This window comes from Quercus robur, chromosome 7 (assembly GCF_932294415.1).
Source record: "Quercus robur chromosome 7, dhQueRobu3.1, whole genome shotgun sequence".
Taxonomy (NCBI): domain Eukaryota; kingdom Viridiplantae; phylum Streptophyta; class Magnoliopsida; order Fagales; family Fagaceae; genus Quercus; species Quercus robur.
The window spans coordinates 26,256,957-26,278,419 of NC_065540.1; the positions used below are offsets into that span (position 1 = coordinate 26,256,957).

General features: G+C 37.0%; 4 protein-coding genes and 1 pseudogene across 5 annotated transcripts; 3 read left to right on the forward strand and 2 right to left on the reverse strand.

The window, feature by feature from the left end:
- Positions 1–4,684: 4,684 nt before the first annotated feature.
- On the forward strand, positions 4,685–6,016 carry LOC126692950 (polygalacturonase inhibitor-like). Its single transcript, XM_050388774.1, has one exon. The coding sequence runs from the start codon at positions 4,723–4,725 to the stop codon at positions 5,236–5,238; it is 516 nt and encodes a 171-aa protein (XP_050244731.1). The 5' UTR covers positions 4,685–4,722; the 3' UTR covers positions 5,239–6,016.
- On the forward strand, positions 5,365–5,715 carry LOC126691219 (polygalacturonase inhibitor-like). The gene has a single exon (XM_050386280.1). The coding sequence runs from the start codon at positions 5,365–5,367 to the stop codon at positions 5,713–5,715; it is 351 nt and encodes a 116-aa protein (XP_050242237.1).
- A 2,243-nt stretch (positions 6,017–8,259) lies between the features above and the next one.
- Positions 8,260–8,583, reverse strand: LOC126691220 (uncharacterized). The gene has a single exon (XM_050386281.1). The coding sequence runs from the start codon at positions 8,581–8,583 to the stop codon at positions 8,260–8,262; it is 324 nt and encodes a 107-aa protein (XP_050242238.1).
- A 1,174-nt stretch (positions 8,584–9,757) lies between these two features.
- On the forward strand, positions 9,758–10,535 carry LOC126692951 (polygalacturonase inhibitor-like; annotated as a pseudogene).
- An 830-nt stretch (positions 10,536–11,365) lies between these two features.
- On the reverse strand, positions 11,366–16,274 carry LOC126692949 (uncharacterized). 2 transcript variants are annotated; one of them, XM_050388773.1, is made up of 6 exons: positions 16,195–16,274; positions 15,335–15,711; positions 13,806–13,890; positions 13,530–13,699; positions 13,007–13,281; positions 11,366–11,653 (listed from the first exon to the last, which is right to left on the reverse strand). In XM_050388773.1, exons 2-6 carry the CDS (start codon positions 15,708–15,710, stop codon positions 11,477–11,479), a joined length of 1,083 nt encoding a protein of 360 aa, XP_050244730.1. In that variant the 5' UTR covers position 15,711; positions 16,195–16,274; the 3' UTR covers positions 11,366–11,476. The 2 variants fall into 2 exon arrangements, with proteins under 2 accessions (XP_050244730.1, XP_050244729.1); XM_050388772.1 differs by lacking the exon at positions 16,195–16,274 and having other exon boundaries at positions 15,335–16,169.
- Positions 16,275–21,463: the final 5,189 nt, after the last annotated feature.

The following is a 21,463-nucleotide window of genomic DNA, read 5'->3' on the forward strand; positions in this document are numbered from 1 at the left end:
ATGTGGTAATCGCTGCGGCAGGCAGGGCTGGCCTTTCCTCCTCGTCTTCCCCTAGATCTGCGCAAATGACAACTGTTGCTACTCCCTTCCCCTTGTGATTCAGGAATGGGTTCCTTGGACTTCCGGCTAAGATAACTCTAGAGTTCCTTCTTTGATTCTTCAATGCACCAGTCTGCAGAATGCCCAGCATTTTGTAGTAGAATGTTGCACATAATTGTGCAAGTGACGGAAACGCGAGTCTCTCCACTCTTCTCTAGTGGGTTCTCTAGAAATTTGGTTAGGCTTAAAGACTCCATTTGCAATCCATATATAGCTCCTTTGGGGTACACGATAGCGATAGAAGGGTCTCATACTCCATCCCGATGGACGCTGGTGGACGCTGCCATGGCTTGTGGAGTGTTTCTCCATTCTTTAGGCCTATCAGAGCTTGGCCTTATTAATTGGGTAGTCTTTCTGGCTTTCTACAACAACTATGCGAACTGTGAGATTTCTAGATTCTTTAGAACAACTCTGTATTCCCTGATCATGTTACCCATACACATTTCTACTAATATATTTTCTTCACAATGGTCATAGTAGTCAAGTGCTATATCTCTGAACCTTTTGACTTATTCCATCAAATCTTCGTCACTTCTTTGCTTAGTTGCTTGCAAAGTCGTGAGCGTTACTGTCTCTTCTCCATGAAAGTATTTAGTACAAAATACGTCCACCATGTTATCCCAAGTTAGGATTTACCCTAGTTTCAAACCAATGTACCAAGTGTACACACAGTCACACAGCAATTTGGAAAATTTCTGAAGACACAGGTCCTCATCTGCCGCATAAAGGCCAAGGGTATCAATAAACTTGCTCACATGTTCGATGACACTTCCCTTTCTGCCGTCATATTGTGCAAAAGTTCATGGCCCATACCTCTCAGGGTATGGCTTGCTGAGCAGTTTCAGTGGATAAGGAGGTCTTCGCACGTAAAACCTTTCCTTAGGCAGTTTAGCCCTTTCATGCTCTAGGAGCACTGTAACTTCAGCCATAGTGATGAAACACTATCCCGTATTCTGCAGAGCACCTCTGATTTGGGTCTCCTCTTTATTTGCTGCATGCTCTGGGTTGTGCTAGCTCCCTTTTTCTTCGTCTTATCCAGCTTCATTTAGCGGATTTCTTCCATCATCTGCTGCTACGAATGTTGCAATGATTGCAACACCTTGATAAAAATGTTGGCATTGTCAGTGGGGACCCTTTTCTGTTGTTGAGGTTCAACCCCTGCTCTGTTGTCACTTTCCTCCTGATTGGGCTGGTATTGGTGGGGCGTTGTTGGCCTTGACTTTGCCTGTGAGGGCACGATACTCATGTTTCGCGTTGCCTTTGATCTCGAGGGCATAGCTTGCAAGCAGCAGCGGAGCCAGAAATTTTTGTTTGGGGGGGCCAAGTTGCAACACTAATATATTTATCAAGACAACCCCATACACACACATAAATACACATGTTTTTTTTATTATATACACACACCTTTTTATTTGATAAGTTATATATATACACACACCCAACAAAAAAAGAGATTAATATTTTCAATCAAAATTATGTTTGATGGCTATCTTTCATAAAATTAATAAAATACATTTTCACAATTTTCATAGTGAAATTCTTAAAAAGTTTCATTTTCTATAAAAATTATCAAATTTTATACTAATGTAAATAAAATTATTCAATTGAACTAATGTAATTTTCAAACACAAGAATGATCCAAAACTTGAGGAACAAATTAGGCTCCAAACATATTTGAAGTTATTTTGTTTTGACCAATTGTGTGGCAACTAAAGAGACATTTCATGTGTAGTTTTAGTGACAATAATTTTTTAATGAGTCAATGACTTGTTAATCGCCACATAACATGTTGAAAAAGATAAATTTAAACATGTTTGGTGCCAAACTTTTTCAAATATTTAACAGATATAAAAACACATTTTACAATAAAAAATAGAATTGCAAAAAATAAAGTTATGTCTCTATAACTATTAGACCATTTTTTTTTTTTAAATCATCATTGGACTAATTCAAATATTTAGGGGGGGCCAACTCTTATTTTTGTAGACTAAATTTTGAAAACATTAAAATAATTATATATATATTTTTAAAAATTTCAAAATTTTGGGGGGGCCATGGCCCCCCCACCCTTCAACATGGCTCCGCCCATGCTTGCAAGGGCTTTTGTCTACTTTCCCTATCTTTTTCCCAAATCCCTAGTGGAGTCGCCAATTTAAATGTGGTGGGCCTTTTTTTTTTTTTTTTTTTTTTTTTGCAACTCTAGAATGGACTATCTCCTACCACACAACGGCCCAATAGTTTTGGTGTAGGAGAGTCAGGACTGGCTTAATTGCAACAGACCCCAAGCAAGCTTGTACACGTGCCCACGGCAAAGGATGCTGTTACCAAAAAAAGAGATATGGAAGGTAAGTAATATGACAAAAATAAGAAGAATGTGCTTACTATCAGCCAAAAACTAAATCATTTTCTTAGTAAATGAGGAAATAATACAGTGATATAAATGCAGCAGGAATGAGTTAATAACAACAATAAAAAGAAAAGGAAATAATATTAATGCTTGATCAACAAAAGAAAGAAAAATTAGTATGTCATGCTTGATTTCTCAATGGAGTCAAGTTTAAGAAGGGAACCACTCTTCAATGTAGGCAATCTCATAGGGAAGTCCTGCCATAGAAATTGCCCACTTTGAGAGAATGGGCCTAGATGGCTTATTCTCGAATTCCTTAATCCTCATTAGAGAGCAAGCTATTAGAGAGAAAGGAGGGAATAGCCTATTGGTCAATGCCCACCATCACACTCTTGCTCACCCTCTATTTTTCCTTTCTAATTCCTTTTTCCTTTCTAAGTTTCATGTTTTCTCTCTTATCTTTCACCCCTTTTCTTACTTGTTTTTCTCTTGTTTATCTCTCTGTGTTTTCCTTCCCCCTTCTTTTGTACTCCTTCTTTGTCCTTAGTGTGCATAGCTAAGGCCTTTTTTATACTACCTACCATGACAAGTTTTTACTGTTTTATCCCTTAACTACTTTTGTCCTAATATAGATGTCCTTCCTAGACCACCCACTGGTCTGTCAACTACCCAGCCATCACCACTTACCTGTACTAGCCGTACCACATTCCATTCCTAGACAAAAGAGTTTTATTTTGTTTTCTTGCCCTCTGTGGCATTCCCATCTGAATAAGGGTGGTCATTCTCTCTTGCTAACCCCAATGGCATGCACCTAGTGGTTCTAGCTTATCTTTCCCTCTTTCGGGTGGTATCTCATCCCAGCAGGACACTTCCCCCAAAAGAGCTTAAGCAGGAACCCTTAAATAGGCTCCTCCCTTCTCCCCACCACTTGATCATACCCTCTCATAGCTCTGACCCATGGTCCACCACTCCTGTATTAACTATATACAAGTGGGTGATGCCTGAGCCTTGTGCGTGCTCCACTTCCATTTGTGTCCATAGCTTGTCTGTTGTTCATGCATTTGCCATGACCTGGAGGCTCATTTGGCCTTTGCTGCACATTCTGCTACTCATTCTTAACCTCTTATGGCATGGATGAGTCACTGGGTTTTCATTCTTTATATCTTGCTTCCTCCCTGGGCTAGGTCTTGCTTGGGCATGGACATTTCCTTCTTCAATCCAATCCATATCCTCTTTGTGGGTCGGCTGACACCTTTGCCATGTCACCTCTTTGTTTCTACCATGTTATCATTTGACTTGTGCTTACTGGGCCTCTTTTGGGCTTGTTATACACTTTCCTTCTGTTCAGTTCCAGTAGCCCAATACTATTGTTGGGCTTGTACTCACGCTATTTTTGGGCTTCCTTGGCCCATTTCATCCCTTTAGGGCTTCCTTGGTCCATTTTATTCCTTTGGGCATCCTCGGCCCATTTCATTTCCTCGGGCATCCCCAACCCATTCCAATCCTTCATTCCCATGGGCTTTTGCTAAGTTTTTTGGGCCTCCCCGGCCCAAATTACCATATCCTTTACTTTCGGGGTTTATAGGCTTTTCCACCAAGCCCATTTACTTAGTTCCTTCCTTTGGGCTCCTTCACCCATCTTTGCTTGCTTTCCATTTTTCATAATTCTCATGGGTTTACTTCTTTCTTTGGGCTCTCTTGGGCCCGCTTGCTTCTTTTAGGGCCTTTTGAATATCTTATAGTTAGACCATTATTCTTGCCATTTGGGTTTAATGGTTTTCTTTTCACTTTGCTAATTCTTCTCCCTTATTGTCTCCCATATTGTTGGGTTTTTTCTTGTTATTAGGCCTTCTTGCCAAAGTGGACATCAACACATGTTGATAGACTAGACCATATATGATAAAGTATATTATTTGAAACCATGTGTTGTTAAGTCAAATTAGACCCAAATCGCACGCAGGTAAAAGATTGGGTTTTAAGTAACCCTACTTATTTGATCTAGTTGAGATAAGATAGAAGGCTTAATACAAGCCTATTTTAAACATTCAACAATATTTGACTTTTTATGGCTGAATCAAGCATTATTTGACTTGTTTGAGTGGGATCACATTGCAATTTGCCTTGACTTGCCCTGGCACTAGATCTCAAAGCTTCCGTCAGCTACTACATCATTCCAACACAAAAACGTAGACATTAGACCGCCACACCCTATAAATCAACCCTTTTTTCAGCATCAAATTTCTCACACATGCACCACCATTCTCTCACCTTCCAAAATGGGCAGTGCAAGTAGGCCTCTTCTCTCTCTCCTCTGCTTCAACCTTCTCATCTCCTCTACTTTCTCAGAGCTCTGCAACCCACAAGACAAAAAAGTCTTGCTCCAAATCAAACAAGCCTTCAACAACCCCTACGTCCTTACCTCTTGGAAAACAAACACCGATTGCTGTACTGACTGGTGTTGTGTCACATGTGACTCCACCTCTCACCGCATCAACTCCCTCACCATCACTGCTGACAACCAGCTCTCTGGCCAAATCCCACCTGAAGTTGGTGACCTTCCATACCTCGAAACCCTTGAATTCCACAAACAACCCAACGTCACTGGTACTATTCAACCTGCCATTGTCAATCTCAAACACCTCAACTTCCTCGGACTCAGCTGGCTTAATCTCACTGGCCCAATTCCTGATTTCGTCAGCAAACTCAAAAACCTCACTTCCATTGACTTCTCATTCAACCAACTCTCTGGCTCAATCCCACCCTCACTTTCGGAGCTTCCAAAGCTCGGTTGACTTCGCTTGGACCGTAACAAACTCTCCGGACCACTCCCCTATTCTTTCGGCAATTTTCCTCAGGGACTATACCTGTTCCTATCTCACAACCAACTAACCGGTCCAGTCCCAACCTCGCTCGCCCACATGGACTTTGGCTCTATTGATTTGTCGCGAAACAAACTCGAAGGCGATGCATCTGTGGTTTTCGGATCGAGCAAGACGACAGAGATCGTGGACTTGTCGAGGAACTTGTTGGAGTTTAATCTGTCAAAGGTTGTGCTCCCCAAGAGTTTGACTTCTTTGGATCTTAACCACAATAAGATCTTTGGAGGTCTTCCTGTTGAGTTGACCAAATTGAATTTGCAATACTTGAATGTGAGTTATAATAGGCTTTGTGGTCAGATTCCAGTGGGTGGTAAATTGCAAAGCTTCGATTATTCGAATTATTTCCACAACCGGTGCTTGTGTGGCTCTCCACTTCCAAGCTGCAAGTGATCTTATAATGGATTTGCACAGAAACTGAAGTGGGTCTCTCTGTAATTTTCAATTTACTACTACTACTACAATGTACTAAGTTTTTCAAAAGCTGTAGTATCTAGTAATAAGTTTGCTTTATTGCAAATTTAGTAAGATCGAGAACAGACAGGAGAACTACGTAATAAAAAAACATGTCCTTCGCCGCGTTGTGCTAAGAGATTAGGGAGCAGATTCGGTGTTTTACGTACAGCTAGGCACAGGTTTATCTTGTTACAGGAATTTATCCATTTTGAGAATATTTAAAAACACAAATAGTTGATGAGAGTCTTTGTAAGTTGTAGCTTAATTTCAAAAGCCGCGATTAGTTAGAGAACATGCCGCTTTCATGTTTAATGTTTAGTCGCGATGAGTGGTATTATCAAAAAGTAATAAGCTGGACTGTTCCCACGATATGCTCGTTTCTCTGCTACTCACACAACATGATTTTTCAACACGACATCTCACATTTCTTCTCCAATCTTCCTTTCGTTCTTCATCCTTCACCCCAGTCACGCCGACCGATCCGACGACGTCGTCCAACCCAAAGGCGGCCAGTACTCAGACCGGCAACGACCACAGCGAGACCTTGACCATAACCCCGAACACTTCATTCGTTGTTTGGGCTGTCACACCAAGGTAGGCCCACCACTCTCTCTCTCTCTGTCCCTGAGACCCCCCCAAAAAAAAAAGTGCAGTGCAGTCGGAGCCAACTAAAATGATAGTGACAATCACAACCAAAAAAAAAAAAAGTTCAGTGCAGTCGGACCCAACTAAAATGATAGTGACAATGTAACATGTTTGCTAATTGTTGTAAGGTGGATCACTGATAAGAAAAAGTAATTATTATTTATAACAAAAATGCAAAAATCAAGCTAGTTCTAGTTAGAGTGTGCCGAAGTGGGAGGAAGAGTTTTTGGCTTATGGATTTTGGTCTTTTTTGGGTTTTCTGATGGGAGAAGATGAAAGTGAAGGAAGAGCAGGAGAACGCGGGCTGGGGTTCTGGTGTACTGGTAGCATAGGTCAAAGTGGGATCCGGATCCTCTCCATTTCTATTTGAAATGGAGAGTGTCCAGTTAAGAGACCAGATTCGCTTAAAATAAATCAAAGGCTTAAACTGTGGCACGTCAATTAAAATTCAAGTCACTTAACTCTTCAAGTTCAACCCGAGTTAAACTCTTCAAGTTCACTGAATAGAAAAGCTTTGTGTTTACTCTGTGTTAACTCTGTTGAAAAAGAAAAATGCATAACAAAGATGGACGCTAAGAACACAACCAGATTTGATGTGATCTGGTTTGGAAGATCAACTTGTGGATCTTTCCCTAGATTTGCTATAATATCACCTACCTAAATAAAAAATCAAAGCAATAGGCATGAGAGAGGCTGGGTTTTTGGGGCGTGGGGCTGAGGTTGTGAAGCCTAGTTTTGAAAAGAGCTTAGTTTTGGTAGAGTGTTCTTCTCTCCATCGGAACAATAGGCTCATTATGCTAATTACTAAACTTGCTGCCATTTTTGTAGAAAGCAACGAGAAAGAGTTTCTTGTTCAGGTACTTGAAAGCCAAATGAAAAATGATAGAGCTTTTTTTGAACTCCTGTGCTATTTGAATTCTTAAGTCTTAACTCTTAAGCCAAGCGTCCGTCTCTCTCAAATTTTATTTTTTTAATCTTCTGCCTTGGTTTATTTCTGTATCACCATGATATACCAAGTACATTAAAAGAACCCATGCCTATTGCTATAATATCCCCAGATTTGAGCATCAAAAAAAAAAATATATCCCCAGATTTGCTATAATATCACCTACCTAAATAAAAAAATCAAAGCAAATCTGGGGAAAGATCCACAAGTTCATCTTCCAAACCAGATCCCATCAAGTCACCGCCAATGACCATTGCCACCGCCACCAGCCCCAGCGAGCACAGCACTACCAGACCCGACCTCATCGACTTGGAGTGAGCCACCGTTCGCCCATGTCTACCTTGCAACCCCATCAAATCTAGTTTGTGTTCTTAGCGTCCATCTCTGTTGTGCATTTTTCTTTTTCAATAGAGTTAACACAGAGCTTTTCTATTCAGTGAACTTGAAGAGTTAAGTTTGTTAACCCTGGTTGAACTTGAAGAGTTAAGTGGCTTGAATTTTAATTGATGTGGCACAATTTAAGCCTTAGATTTATTTTAAACAAATCTGGTCCCTTAACTGGACCCTCTCCATTTCAAATAGAAATGGAGAGGATCCGGATCCGGAATTAAGGGAAGGGAAATTAGGAGGGCTTTGGATGAGGGAGGTTGTTTGGTTGGGAGGAGAAAGAGGAGGCAATTTTTGGTGGGCCAACTTTTTTAACTCAATGTTAAGTTTTGGCAAAAATGCAAAACTAACCTTTAACTTTCACCGTTTTTCATTTTAGTCCTCTAACTTTCAGTTTTGTCAATTCAGTCCTCTAACTTTCAATTTTTGTCAATACAGGGCTCCGTTACAACTCAGTTAATGGTTGCTGTTAGAACTCCTAAAACGACGCCATTCCCCTTCCCCTAAAACAAAAATGGCATTGAACAATCGATGACATCGTCGCCATGTAAACCTCTATGGCTCATCTTCATGATAATCCCGAAGGGCTTGAACGGTAATTTGGCCACAACCTTGCCTTCAAACAAGGAGTTGAGGAGCCCAAAAACAATGAAGAAAACAAGCGCGACCACCGCACCAGATTTGAACTTGATGAGAGAAAGGTCGCGACTGGATTCCTTGAGACTCGTCTCGACACGATCGATCTTCTTGGTCTTGGATTTCTTGTTGCTGATTTTGACTTTTGCAACAGAGGAGGAGGATGAGGAATTTGGGGTTTCGATTTTCATGGTCTCGAGTTTTTTGGCGGCTCGATTGAAGAGCGGAGGGATTTGTAGGAGTTGGTGTGGTAGATGAGGAGCCCAGAGATGTTTCTTTGTTTTGTTTTGATTCAAGGGAACGACGTTCCCCTTATTTTTATTTTTTTATAGATTTTTCTTATTTTATTTTAATTCTGAATTTATAAAAAAAAAAAAAAAAAATGCAAAACGGCATCGTTTCAAAGTTCTAACGGCAACTACTAACTGAGTTGTAACGGAGCCCTGCATTGACAAAAATTGAAAGTTAAAGGACTGAATTAACAAAACTGAAAGTTAGAAAACTGAAATGAAAAATGGTGAAAATTGGAAGGTCAGTTTTGCATTTTTGCCTTAAGTTTTTATTTATTTTATACTCCTAAGCTTCATTTAAGAGTTCATAAGGGAATGGAATAGAATGGAATAATCATAAGGGAATGAAAATGAATAGAATGGAATGTATTTAAGCAAAAGAAAAGAATGAAATGGAATGAAATTAAGTAACCTTAAGTGGATATTTTAAAATAAATGAATGAAAATAAATAGAATGTAAGTTATCTTATATAGGAATAATATAGAGGGAATGAAATGAAATCATTTTATGATAATATTACTATTAGACCCATATATTAAAATAAAGAGTTGAATATATAAGAGTATTTTGGAAGTTTTGGTAAAAAATTCATTAAATCTAATTTCATTCCCTCTTATTTTTCCCAATTTTAGGGAGAATGAAAATTTGAGATTTTAAGGGAATAAAAAGGAATGAGTATTCTCTCCTATTTATTCCATTTCCTCCCACTTAAACTCCCAAATAAGGAAATGAATTTTTCTTTCCCTCTATTAAAACTCCCAAACAAGGGAAGGAAAGAATATTCTAAAATTATTTTTTTATTTTTTTCCATTCCATTTCATTCCCTCCTCCTAAATAAGGGCTTAACAAAATTTTTTCCCTTTTAAAGTATTAAATTTTTTTTTATGTAATTAGGGTAATGGAGCAAATTTTTGCAAATTACATTTTCTATCCTCTAATTCTTCTTTTCAACCAAACAAAAAAGGTTTTCATCCACCTTATCCATCCTTCCAACCAATCACACAGATGAAAAATTAAATTTTTTTTCTATCCCCCAACTTTTTAATCCCTCACCAAACAATGCCTAAGAGAGTGACCGCTAGACAGCCCACGCCCAATAATAAATCTCTCTTTTTCAATAACAAATTTCACACCACCATTCTCGTCTAGAATACTAAAACATGGGTAGTACAACTAGCCTTCTCTCCCTCCTCTGCTATACCCTTCTCATCTCCTCTACTTTCTCCGAACTATGCAACCCACAATACAAAAAAGTCTTACTCCAAATCAAACAAGCCTTCAACAACCCCTACGTACTTGCCTCTTGGGACCCAAACACCGATTGCTGTGACCGGTATTGTGTCACATGTGACTCCGCCTCTAACCGCATTAACTACCTCCCCACCTTCTCTGGCCATCTCTTTGGCCAAATCCCACCTGAAGTAGGTGACCTTCCTTTTCTCGACACTCTTGAATTTCACAAGTTTCCCAATCTCACTGGTCCTATCCAACCTGCCACTGTCAAACAACAGTACACAGATCGTGGACTTGTCTGAGGAACTTGTTGGAGTTTAATCTGTCCAAGGTGGTGCTCGCCAAGAGATTGATTGCTTTGGATCTTAACCCAAAAAAGATCTATGGAAGCATTCCTGTGGAGATTACGGCACTGAAGTTACAGTTCTTTAATGTGAGTTATAATAGGCTTTGTGGCCAGATTCCAATAGGTGGTAAATTGCAAATTAAACTTCGATTATTCGACTTATTTCCATAACCAGTGCTTGAGTGGTGTTCCACTTGCAAGCTGCAAGTGATCTTATAATGATTTGCCCAGAAACTGAAGTGGGTTCCACTGTAATCTTTAAATTACTACTACTACGACAATGTACTCAGTTTTACAAAAGCTGTTAAGTCTTCGGTAATAGTTTGTTTTTAATCCGTTAAGATTTGGGTATCCAATATATATATAAAAAATAAAAAATAAAAACACTTAAATCTAAATAAATATTACCATTATGCTAAAGTGCTATAACAATAAAAATAGAGAAGAAACCACAAAAATCAAAAAGACCTATTAACATTTAGGTGCAATTTGTCCAACAAATTCATTTTCAAAAAATGGAAAATATACTTGAAAAACTGAAAAATAAACTGTACTAAACAAGCATCAACGTGACATTTATACATATGAATTTCTATTCTTGATGGGTCCGTAACAATGGCAGGAGAAAATGAAAATCACAGTTTGGACAACATGTCCTTACCAAACAAATCCACACTTCTCCAAACCAGAATTGAATAGAACTTTCATCAGCAATGTAGGCCAACTTGTATCCAAAGAATCAGTATTGTATTAATGACATTTATTATTGACATCCGTTTGTCAATTGGAAGCTATGAAAGTGAGGGTGGGATAGAACTTTCATCAGCTCTATCCCACCCTCACTTTCATCAGCATTGTAACCAAACAAATCCACACTTCTCCAAACCAAATTTGAGTTAAAGTTTCATCAGCATTTTCACCATTTAACATTGATTTCAATGTCACTTACAAATGAAGTTTATCAGATGATAGTACACATTGAATTTGATACACATTAAATAGTAATTCACAAAACAACCCCACCTCATACTATCCTTTTTTTTTTTTGGTTATTGTTTTGGAACCGTCGGGGGGGGGGGGGGGGGGGGGGGGTTGGGTGGGTGGGTAGGGGGGGGTTCTCAAATATCAGTTATGATTCATTTTACAGGTTTAGTGAGGTGAAGAAGATTACCAAGAGAATAAATGCAGTATCTTCTCATATGGTGACACCACTCTCATGATGGAGACTCTTTCCATTCTAATCTGTTAAGACCATCAACAATTGCCCTCCGGAACTCACCATTGTGTAGAAGGAAGGATGAGACATGCCCACCAGTGACCCATCTCACTTCTGAACCAGGCCAAGCCTTTTGAAGCTCCATCACAGAGTGTTTTGGAATATACCCATCGTCCTGAAGCATGATTGCAGTTTAAGAATATAGCTGCCAAAGCTAAATTTGGCGAGGAAGCAATAAAAAATAAAGAACAATAAATTACACAATGAAGATACACCAATCATAAGCAATAAGGGGTATGGATCCTGCGCAGTAGCTAGGATATTGCATGGGATGCAATACCAGATCGATGGTTGGGAGCAAAAGTTAAAAAGTTAACTTTCTCCACAGACATCAGATAACGCAAAAAGAAAAAAGGTAAAAAGTTAACTTCTTTTTTGCTTAATTGGACAGCCGTGAAGAAAAGTTAACTTCTTAACTTGTGCTCCCAACTGTCCATAGGTATTGCATCCCATGCAATAACTATTGCACGGGATCTCGAATTCTTGATCAGGGAAAAAGAGAAGGCCCTTTATTGTGGGTGCTTCAGGTTTTAAAAAGCAAAGGCTGCTTGCATCTGGTTTGTTAACTCAGAGTTGTTTCAGCATTTTGTGAATTTGTAAGGTGCCTTATGCTTTTAAGGCAGGTTACCAGCTGCTTCTTAAAGCAGCTGAACTTCTCATTTTTCTGAAAGCTGCAAACTCCTAATTAGCCCCTATGATTGTGCCCAATTATTTTGTGTTTGTGATTTTTTTTTTTTTTTTTTTTTTTGGTCTCAAAAGGTATGTTTGGGACAGGGAAAGGGGAGATAGAAAGGGGGAAAGTAGGCTAGAATGAGCTAATTTTAGTATATTTTGACCATCTCCCTCTCTCCCTCTAACCAAACATTTGGTAAATTTTGAGGCTGTTGTAAAGAGATGCATGTGGATTGTGCTTGGGTGCATCAAGATTTATATGCCCAAGAGAACTACAGTTTATAATGAGAACTTCCTAATGCATACAAGACTTACCTACAGAATATTAACTTCCATGGATTGATTAACACTAAATTTCAGATGGTATAAACTTTGTACCAATTGCAGCCAAAGGCTCTTAAACACCCCCCCACACAAGACAAAAATCACCCAGAAAAAGAAGGAAAAGAGTACAGAACATTCTTTCCTAGGTGTTACAATGCAATGACAGTCAACTGCAAGGATGAGAAAGAGAGAGAGGAACACGAGCTTCTAAGGTTGCTTCAATTCTATCTAACAGCAATCTTTTTTATCCATTTCTTTTCCTTTTTTTTCTTTTTTTTCTTTTTCACGAGATAAATTATCAAATTATTAAAAGAGGGAAATTGCCAACTCCTTGTCAGCCATGCTTAGAAAACATGCCTATAAGTACTATAAAGATAAGACAATTAATAAGGATAAAGAAGACAACTATGGAGTCCTCATAAATTTTCTTAAATGACACGTTCAGAAGGTAATATTGAGATCTGGTACTTACAGTAGCAGCAACAAATATTACAGCATCAGGATTTTTGGGAATCGGAAAGCGTGTGACATCTGTGAGAGACAATACATTTCGCATCCGTTCTCTCACCTCCTCAAGAGTCATTGCAGCCTTCTGTGCTGCAAGATCCTCTCTTAGTGCCTCCCATGCAGTAGCATGCTGTAATATTCCTTCACAGAATGCCACAACAGCAGAGTGTGGTGATAAAAAAGGAAGGGTTGCAACAGGTGTAGGGTGAAGTGATCCAACCATTGCAGCATGTACACCTCCTGAATTCCCAAAAACCATCAAAGTTTGGAGGGAAAAAAGAGACTTATCTTTGGGGTGTGAGTGCTCCACTTGTAGAGTTAACAATATATACATTTCTTTTTACACACTGAAATAATATTTTTATGTAAGCCAACAAATTAATTCAAAGTTTGAAATGACAAATTTGACCGACAAAAGATATGATCTCAAAGCTAGATTAGATCTAGCTAACTTTAATCTCTAGCAAAGGATTCAGTTTGAGCCTTACCCATGCTCAATCCACAAACACCCATCTTGCCAAACCCTTCTTCAGAGTCTAACCAATGTAACAGTCCGCGGGCCTCTTCAATGGTTGCCCTTCCTAATAAAAGCAAGTCACTAACGCACAAAAGTTTTGAACCAAACTGCATCATAGGGCGTCTTTGTCCATAGAAAGGGCTGCAATTAAATATTTACCTTTATTCAAAAGCTCCTAGTTTACATTAAGTAATTTAAACAGAAGCACTTCTATCAATTTCTAGGAATACACAGAATTGGCATTTACCTCTCAAGCACCATGGTTGCAATGTTTTCCTTCAACAAAGGCCCACCAAGGCGCAGTCTCCGTTCAAAGGTATGGTCCCCAGTGCCTGCAAAAAGAGGCTACAAGTTGTAGTCCAGATGGCTAACTACCAAATGTCAAATGCACCAAAGGGTGGAGGTTCCTTCAGTGGTAAAGGGTGTAATTTGAAATAGAATTTTGAGATTCGGCAGGATACTAGGAAATAATGAACATTGTTAATATCTGAAATTAGTATAACAAATTCAGAAATGAATCTGGAAAGTAGCACAAACAAGAATATACTCAAGTGAATGTGTGCAGAAGGAATAAAAAAAATTGTAGTTTTCAAAGTATCAGAAAGGTCACTATAATATCAACTGTAGTTAGTATAGAAATTCCCATGAATAATTAATTACTTGAATAATTCACAATAGTGATGGAAGACACATGCTCAAATGAAAAATATTTGCATTTCAGTTTGGAATTAATAAACCAAAAATTAAACATTTCACCAACTGACTAATAACTACATTCTAACTGCCAAGAGGACAAACCTCAATACTTATTTCCCAATGGATACAGTATTTTCCAGCAGTAACATACATTGGAGGAATATAAACAAAACCTAATGCAAAAACATATAAATCTGCCAAAAATATTAAAAATACTTTAGTTAACCTTTACTAAGTGTAGTTATCACATTATCCTTAAAGTTAGACTTCATTGAGGAATTTTCCCTTTGGATAACCCCTTGGCCCTGCATCCGAGGGGGGAAGGAAACCAAAAGCAAAAATGAAAGGAGTCAAACATTTCAAAAGGAAACAAATTATATCAAAACTAAAGGTTCCAATCAATTGATAGACAACGGAACTAATCCAGAAGCCTAGCTCATGAAACGCACAGAAGCCTAGCTCAACGCACAGAAGCCATTTATTTACCCAGTCAAATATTAAAGCTTTGAGTCGTTTCCATGCATTTAAACCAAAACTTAAAGTTCCAACCAATTGATAGCCAATGGAGCTAATCCAAAAACCTAGCTCATGAAACAAATGGAAGCCATTCATTTACCAAGTCAACTATTAAAGCTTGAACTGTTCCCGTATAAACATTACTTAAACACCAGATTTTACTTCTTTATTGAAATGCATAATTAGAGTAGGGATTTCAGCCAGCGTAAAGCCAATCCAATCAATCTAAACCAGCCCTCTTTACTTTGCTGCATGTCAAAACCTTATATGGTTGCAGCAAATCATCATAAGGCTAATAAAAACCTGATGAATTCTCCAGTAAAACAATGTAAACTCAAATTAAGGCTTGACCAATTGAGAATAAAAAATCCTACCATTAACCATGCACAAGCTAATACATTAACCACAGCACCAAAACAAACACTTTGTGACAGATAAACAAAGCAATAAAACAAGAAACTTGCTTAAACGGTTAAACTCTCCATCGACAATGTAGTATTAAGCTAAAGTTCAATGCAAAGTCCCATTTCTGAATTACTGTGGAAGAAAATAAAACCAATATACCTGCAAGATGAACCACGCAGGCCATCTTCTGTGGCGGCACAAACTTGGGAGTAAGGAAAGCAACCCTTGCATTGTGGCACTCAGGAGGCAATGCACTTAGGAGCTGCTCATCACAAGGGGTCCTAAAGATCCCTTCTCTTAAACAAGCAGTCTTGGTCTCCCAAACTGTGTTCCAAACAGGTTTCACCAATGTGGGAGGACAATTCTGACCAACCACTTCTGGGAAAAGCTGTTTGATCATTCTCTCCAGCAATTCAAGCTTTGAGCCACCCCATCCTCTAGAGAAAAATAGTGGGCTTATCTTTGTTCTGTGCATAAATGCACCATAAACGTGGTCCAACACATTATGGAGCGTTCCAACATTAACTGTGACCATTCTGAGAGAACCCCACAAACTCAAACACCAAACAACTAATGAAAATTTTGAATATTTTATTCAAATTTTGAAACTTCTTTGAGAACAGAAACCCAGAAAATGTTATTCACAATAGTGAACTAACAAAAGAAAATTTTGGGTTAAATGTCTATCTAAAGCTCAAAACTTTTACAAACAAACAATAACAACCCATTAGTCAGAGAATGAAAAGAATCAGATTTTTTGAGAATTTCTAATTAATTAGTAGATCTAGTCAATCGAGTATGACATAAAATTTTGAGAAACCGAGTGAAAGTAAATTGAAATCAGATAAATCACAGAGTGAGTGAGAAATTCAAATTCGAATCCGAGAAATCAAGGAATAAAACTAAGAAGAATTATGAATCGAAGTCCGTTTGCCACAAATAAATAATTAATTAATTAAAAGGAAAGAAAAGAGAAAATGAGTCGAACCCAGAAAGAATAAATTAAACTTGATACTTACAAAGAAAACCGAGGGAGATCAAAATATGAAAATAATAGAGAGAGACAGGACCAACCAAAACCAAAAAAGAGAGAGAGAGAGAGATCTACTCCAATTAAATTACAAAGAAAAACCGTGGGCGGAGGATTGGGGGTCCCACGTGCCACCTCCTCACTCTCACGCTAAATCCTCGGTTTCTTTTTTTTTCTAATTCTAGGTAGGATAAAATAAATGCATAATAATAGGCAAAATAAAAGAGTTTATTAGATTCAAGCAAAATATAAGGAAAAATTATTAGGTATTTTCGGAGTATCATAAATATGTATTCTTTCCTCTCACATGAATGATGAGTCTTACCATGAATTTATTTAGTGAAACTCACTATTCATGTGAGAGGAGGGAGTACACATTTATGGTATTCCGAGAATACACAATAATTTTCCAAATATAAGAGTTCAAGTACAACGCTTAGTATACTTACTTATTAGTATTCTAAAAAAAAAAACTTCTCCCCTCTCTCCATGTGTGTGTTAAAAATATTTAGTATTCTAAAAATAAATAAATAAAAAAGTACAACGCAAGTTAGCCCCTTTTTTTTTTCTAAATAAAGTTAGCCCAATTTTAGTTTTTGGTTTGGAGTATAAAAATATTCTCTGGAATATGATATCTTTATTCAAAGAATGTTATTATAATTATTTCCTCTTCTTGAAAAAAAGGAGTTATTTCATTTTCTTAATATATATTTAGATGGATAAAACATAAGTTTAGTACTTTTAAGTATTGTTCATTAAGTTCCTATTTTAAAATTCAACCATATAACTACTTAACTGAAAGAGATACTTTCATCCCATGATAACTTTTAAGTTTTAAGTTTTCAACAAAAGATAATAATAATAATAATATAAAGGTGATCAAAATCAAATATCCTAAAATAATTGTCTAACATCAACGCATACAATACTAAAATAATTATTTTAATTATTTATTAGGATATCACTGCTTAGGATTTGTTTTCCTAAAAGACCAAAAAATTTATTTTAAGAGACAAAATTGAATGTAAAAAAAAAAAAATATATATATATATATATATAAAATCCTTAAAGATGAATAAACCATAATGTTTTCAATTAATTAAGAGACAAAAGTATAATCCATAAAGATGAATAAACCATAATATTTTTAAAAAGATGATTACTTAGCATAAATACTTTGTAAAAAAAAATTATATATTTAGCCTTTTTGTTTTTTGAATCATATTTTAGCTAATTAAAGGATATTAATTTGGGGCCATAATTGTAACTTTAAAAAATAAAATTTTCCAATTCACAGAGTTGTGGGTACCTCACTTTTTAAATAGGGGTGGGTTCCAGTTAGTTCAACCGGTAAAATTTTTTATGATTGTATAAGAGATCTAGGGTTTAATCCCTACCTACACAAAAAACTAATTGGTGTCATGGTCTGATGATAAAAAACTATCATCAAGAGCAGACGCCATAAGTTGAAACTCTCTAAAAAAAAAAAAAAAAACAGGGAGTCCATATAAACCCTCAAAATGGGAATCCATATGCCCACACCCTTGAGCTATTTAGTATTTACCACCAAATATAGAAATGCTTAGGAATTCAAGAGGATTCATGACAGTCCTGAAATGATTAGTTTTTATATTCAAAAGTATAATCCATAATGATTAGTTTTTACATGTTTTTTTTTTTTTTGAAGTAATTTTGTATTTTTTTATAAAGATAATTGAAGTATTTAAATACAAATAGATAACAAATACAGATAGGAATAAGACATTTGAATACAAATGAGTTGTGAGAATATTGGTGTTTTTTTCCCTTTTATACGTGAGATAGTTTTACTCTTTTAACATTTTTTGGAAGAAATAATTTTTTTTTTTGGATAAAGATAACTAGTATTTGAATTCAAATAGATAACAAATACAAATAAGAATCAGACATTTGAATTCAAATGCGTGGTGAAAGTAATGGTTCCCCCCCCCCCCCCTTTTGTACGTGAGATAGTATTACTGTTTTAACCTCTTTTTTTTGTAGGAAAAAAATTAAACTAAAGGGCTTGTTATTTCAAAATTTGTATGAGGATATTTTGGTAGACCAAAATTGGAAGACGAAACAAAGGAATTCTTTTATTAATAGTATAGAAGATTAATGAATAAAAAACAAGAAAACATTGGGTTTGCCTGACATGTAAAAAAATTTAAGAGGACTCCACGGCTTCTTGCAGCCACCGTGGCTCAATGCCATGTCAAAATCCAACAACCAAGCAAACCGTGACTTACATTCTTAGAATTGTGCACATTAAGCCTTCACCTAACGAAACCAACCACATAGACATGCCCCATGGCATATCGCAAGAAAAACCCAGGATCCCAGACTTCATCGGTAGCCACATGCGCGATCACTAGCTCTAGATTTGACTCCACATGCCGCCAAAGTTTCTTGACTTACAGATCAGATTATAGCACATGCGCCACCATGACAGCCTTGTCGTCCACTAATCTACGTAACTTGAGAAACTAGCCCTTATACGTCCTCATACATGCCCTCATGCGCCTCCAGAATTCTGTCTCGCCCCCACAAGCCGATAGACGCCGTCACATGCCGAAAACCCTGATGATGTCATACTGACATCATCTTGTCCACGTCATCGACACGCAAGCGTGCCATGTCATCAGCCACACAGGCCTTAATCTTAGTCAACGCCACATCATCAGAATGATGTCAAGGACTCTACAGTCCGATCCATGACCTGACCCGAAAAACTTGGAACCGACTCAAACCGTGGCTAATCATTAACTTTGAACCTTTTTTTGTTTGACTTTTGCGTTGACCTTTGACCAAAAGTTAAAATTTTCGAGAAGACCTATCTTGCTCAGTTTTTCGCATAGATTCCGATTTTGGACTCTGTTTCTTCATTTGAAGCTCTGAAATTGGTTAATTGGCACATTCTTCATCGTGGTTTCTTCAAAGGCATCTCCAAGGGATCTTCTCATGCTTATCCAACCTCAAGCCTTCATCAAGCTTAGCCTTGAGTTTAAGGGAGGGTGTTAGAGATATATTATACATATTAATAGGCCTAAGTCCGCTCCTACTTGTACTAGTAGTCTAGGGTTTAATCGCCTATATATACTCATGTTAGGGTCCATTGTAATACAAGTTATTGTACTACACTCTTACATAATAAAGATGTAGCCCTTGAGTAGGGGTGGCAAAGTAAGCCCAAACCCCATTTGCCCACCCACTCTAATTAAACCCAAACCCACCCACTCTAATTAAGCCCAAACCCACCCAATTATTAGTTGGGTTAAATGGGCATCAAACCAATTAGACCCAATAATTATTGGGTTTTAACTAAAAACCCATTTAACCCAAAAATAATATACCTAAATTCAACTCAGCCCTTCCCACAAAAAAAAAAAAAAAAAAAAAAAAAAAAAACAGCCCTTAGACGTTTCCGGTCACTCGAGCTTAAGTTACTCAACACACTATTTGAATGATACACAGTCTCTATAATAAAAAGAATTATTTAAAAACTTTAATTTAAAAACATTTTCCTACATTTTCTCAGTAACCAAACAAGTTTTTTCAAGTGGGAAAGCAGAAAATGAAGGAACTCAGTGACTCACTCTTGAGCTGTCTGAAACTCTGATCGAGTTGAGCTCGGCCAACCTAGAGCATCTCGGAGACCTGGTCTCCAGAGGTGGCTTCTTTATCGAAATACTCCTTGATCACCTCCATGATCTCCTTCAAGTCCTTGTGCCTCATCTCTATCCTTCGGTCCGACATCTCTCCAACCGTGTAACTCATCATCGTAGTCAAGATCTAAGTGGTGGCTCCGGTGAGGAACGTCGAGAGACTGAGCACGTTGGTGAAAGAAAAAGCTTCAGAAGATTGCATTGAACTTTGGTCATTTTCACTTTAGGCATTTTGGTAATTTTGATAATCGGGTAATTGGGTGAGTTGGGGTTTACCCATAATAATTGGGTTGGGTTGGATTTGGATTAGAAACAATTAGTTAAATGGGTTTTAATTGGTAAATGGGTTTTATATACTCAAACCAATTATGCTCACCCCAAACCCATCCATTTGACACCCCTACCCTTAAGGGATTCCTCCGTAGTTGTAGGCCGACAAGACTGAACCACGTAACTCTCGTGTTCTAGGTGTTCTTATCCTATGCTCCCTTCTGCTTCCACTCTAGCATACACAATATGGTATAACACATCGCGTTGCTAAAATATTTAACAGCAAGTAAATTAACATCAAAGCAGATTATAAAAAATAAAAAATAAATTTAACATCAAAGTAATAATAACAATTTATGTATTATGCATAAATAATCAAGTAAGTTTTAACTTCTCAATTAAAAAATAAATAAATAAAAAAGCAAGTTTTAACTTCTCAATTAAAAAATAAATAAATAAAAGAGCTTACATTAGAAGACAAGAATTGAGTGGGTGGATTAATATGCTTTTTGATCATTCGAACTTCGATAGTTATAATGGGGAGGTTGGATTTGAATCCTGGACGTTTCTATATAGAACATCAAAAGGTGTCACTTCAATTAAAGGGTGAATTAGTATTCTTTATCAAATAAGCAATTTATCTTCCTTAGTATGGAGGAAAACACATTTGAACAAAGAAGAAAAAGATACCGTCCTTTTGTGGGAGTGAAGAACTCCATGGGTTTACCATTAATTAAAATAGAATATCATTGTTGATATACAATATTGAGACTTTTAATGAGCAAATCGGCCATATCTTATAGTATATACTGGGAATTTGGTTTTGACAAAGTTGAGACTTCTTAACAAAATTAAGAATCACTGTGTATATCAAATTAAATTAAGTATAATTATTATAACTTTATAGTAAAAAATCCATTTATCTCACATATTTCGCATGAAGAAAAAGTAGAAAATAAAGGATTTATTGAATTTCAAGTATTTAATTGACCAATAAAATAAGAAGATTGACTTCACATTTCTTCTCGTCTTCAACCCTCAAGAGAAAAAAAAAAATCAAAATCGGTTATTTAATATGTGATTGGCCACTATATTTAAATTATTTTACTACTGATATTGGGTCAAGAGAAGTCTCAGGATTTCCATGGCTAAGAGAAAAATAAATCGTTGACGACTCTATTTAACAAAAAGTAGTATATTATTTGTCAATTAAAATGTCTATAGGACTCTGATAGAAAAACCAAGTAATGATTTAACGAGTCCAAATCTTCTATCCCACTCTTCCTGCTCCACTATATACTCCAC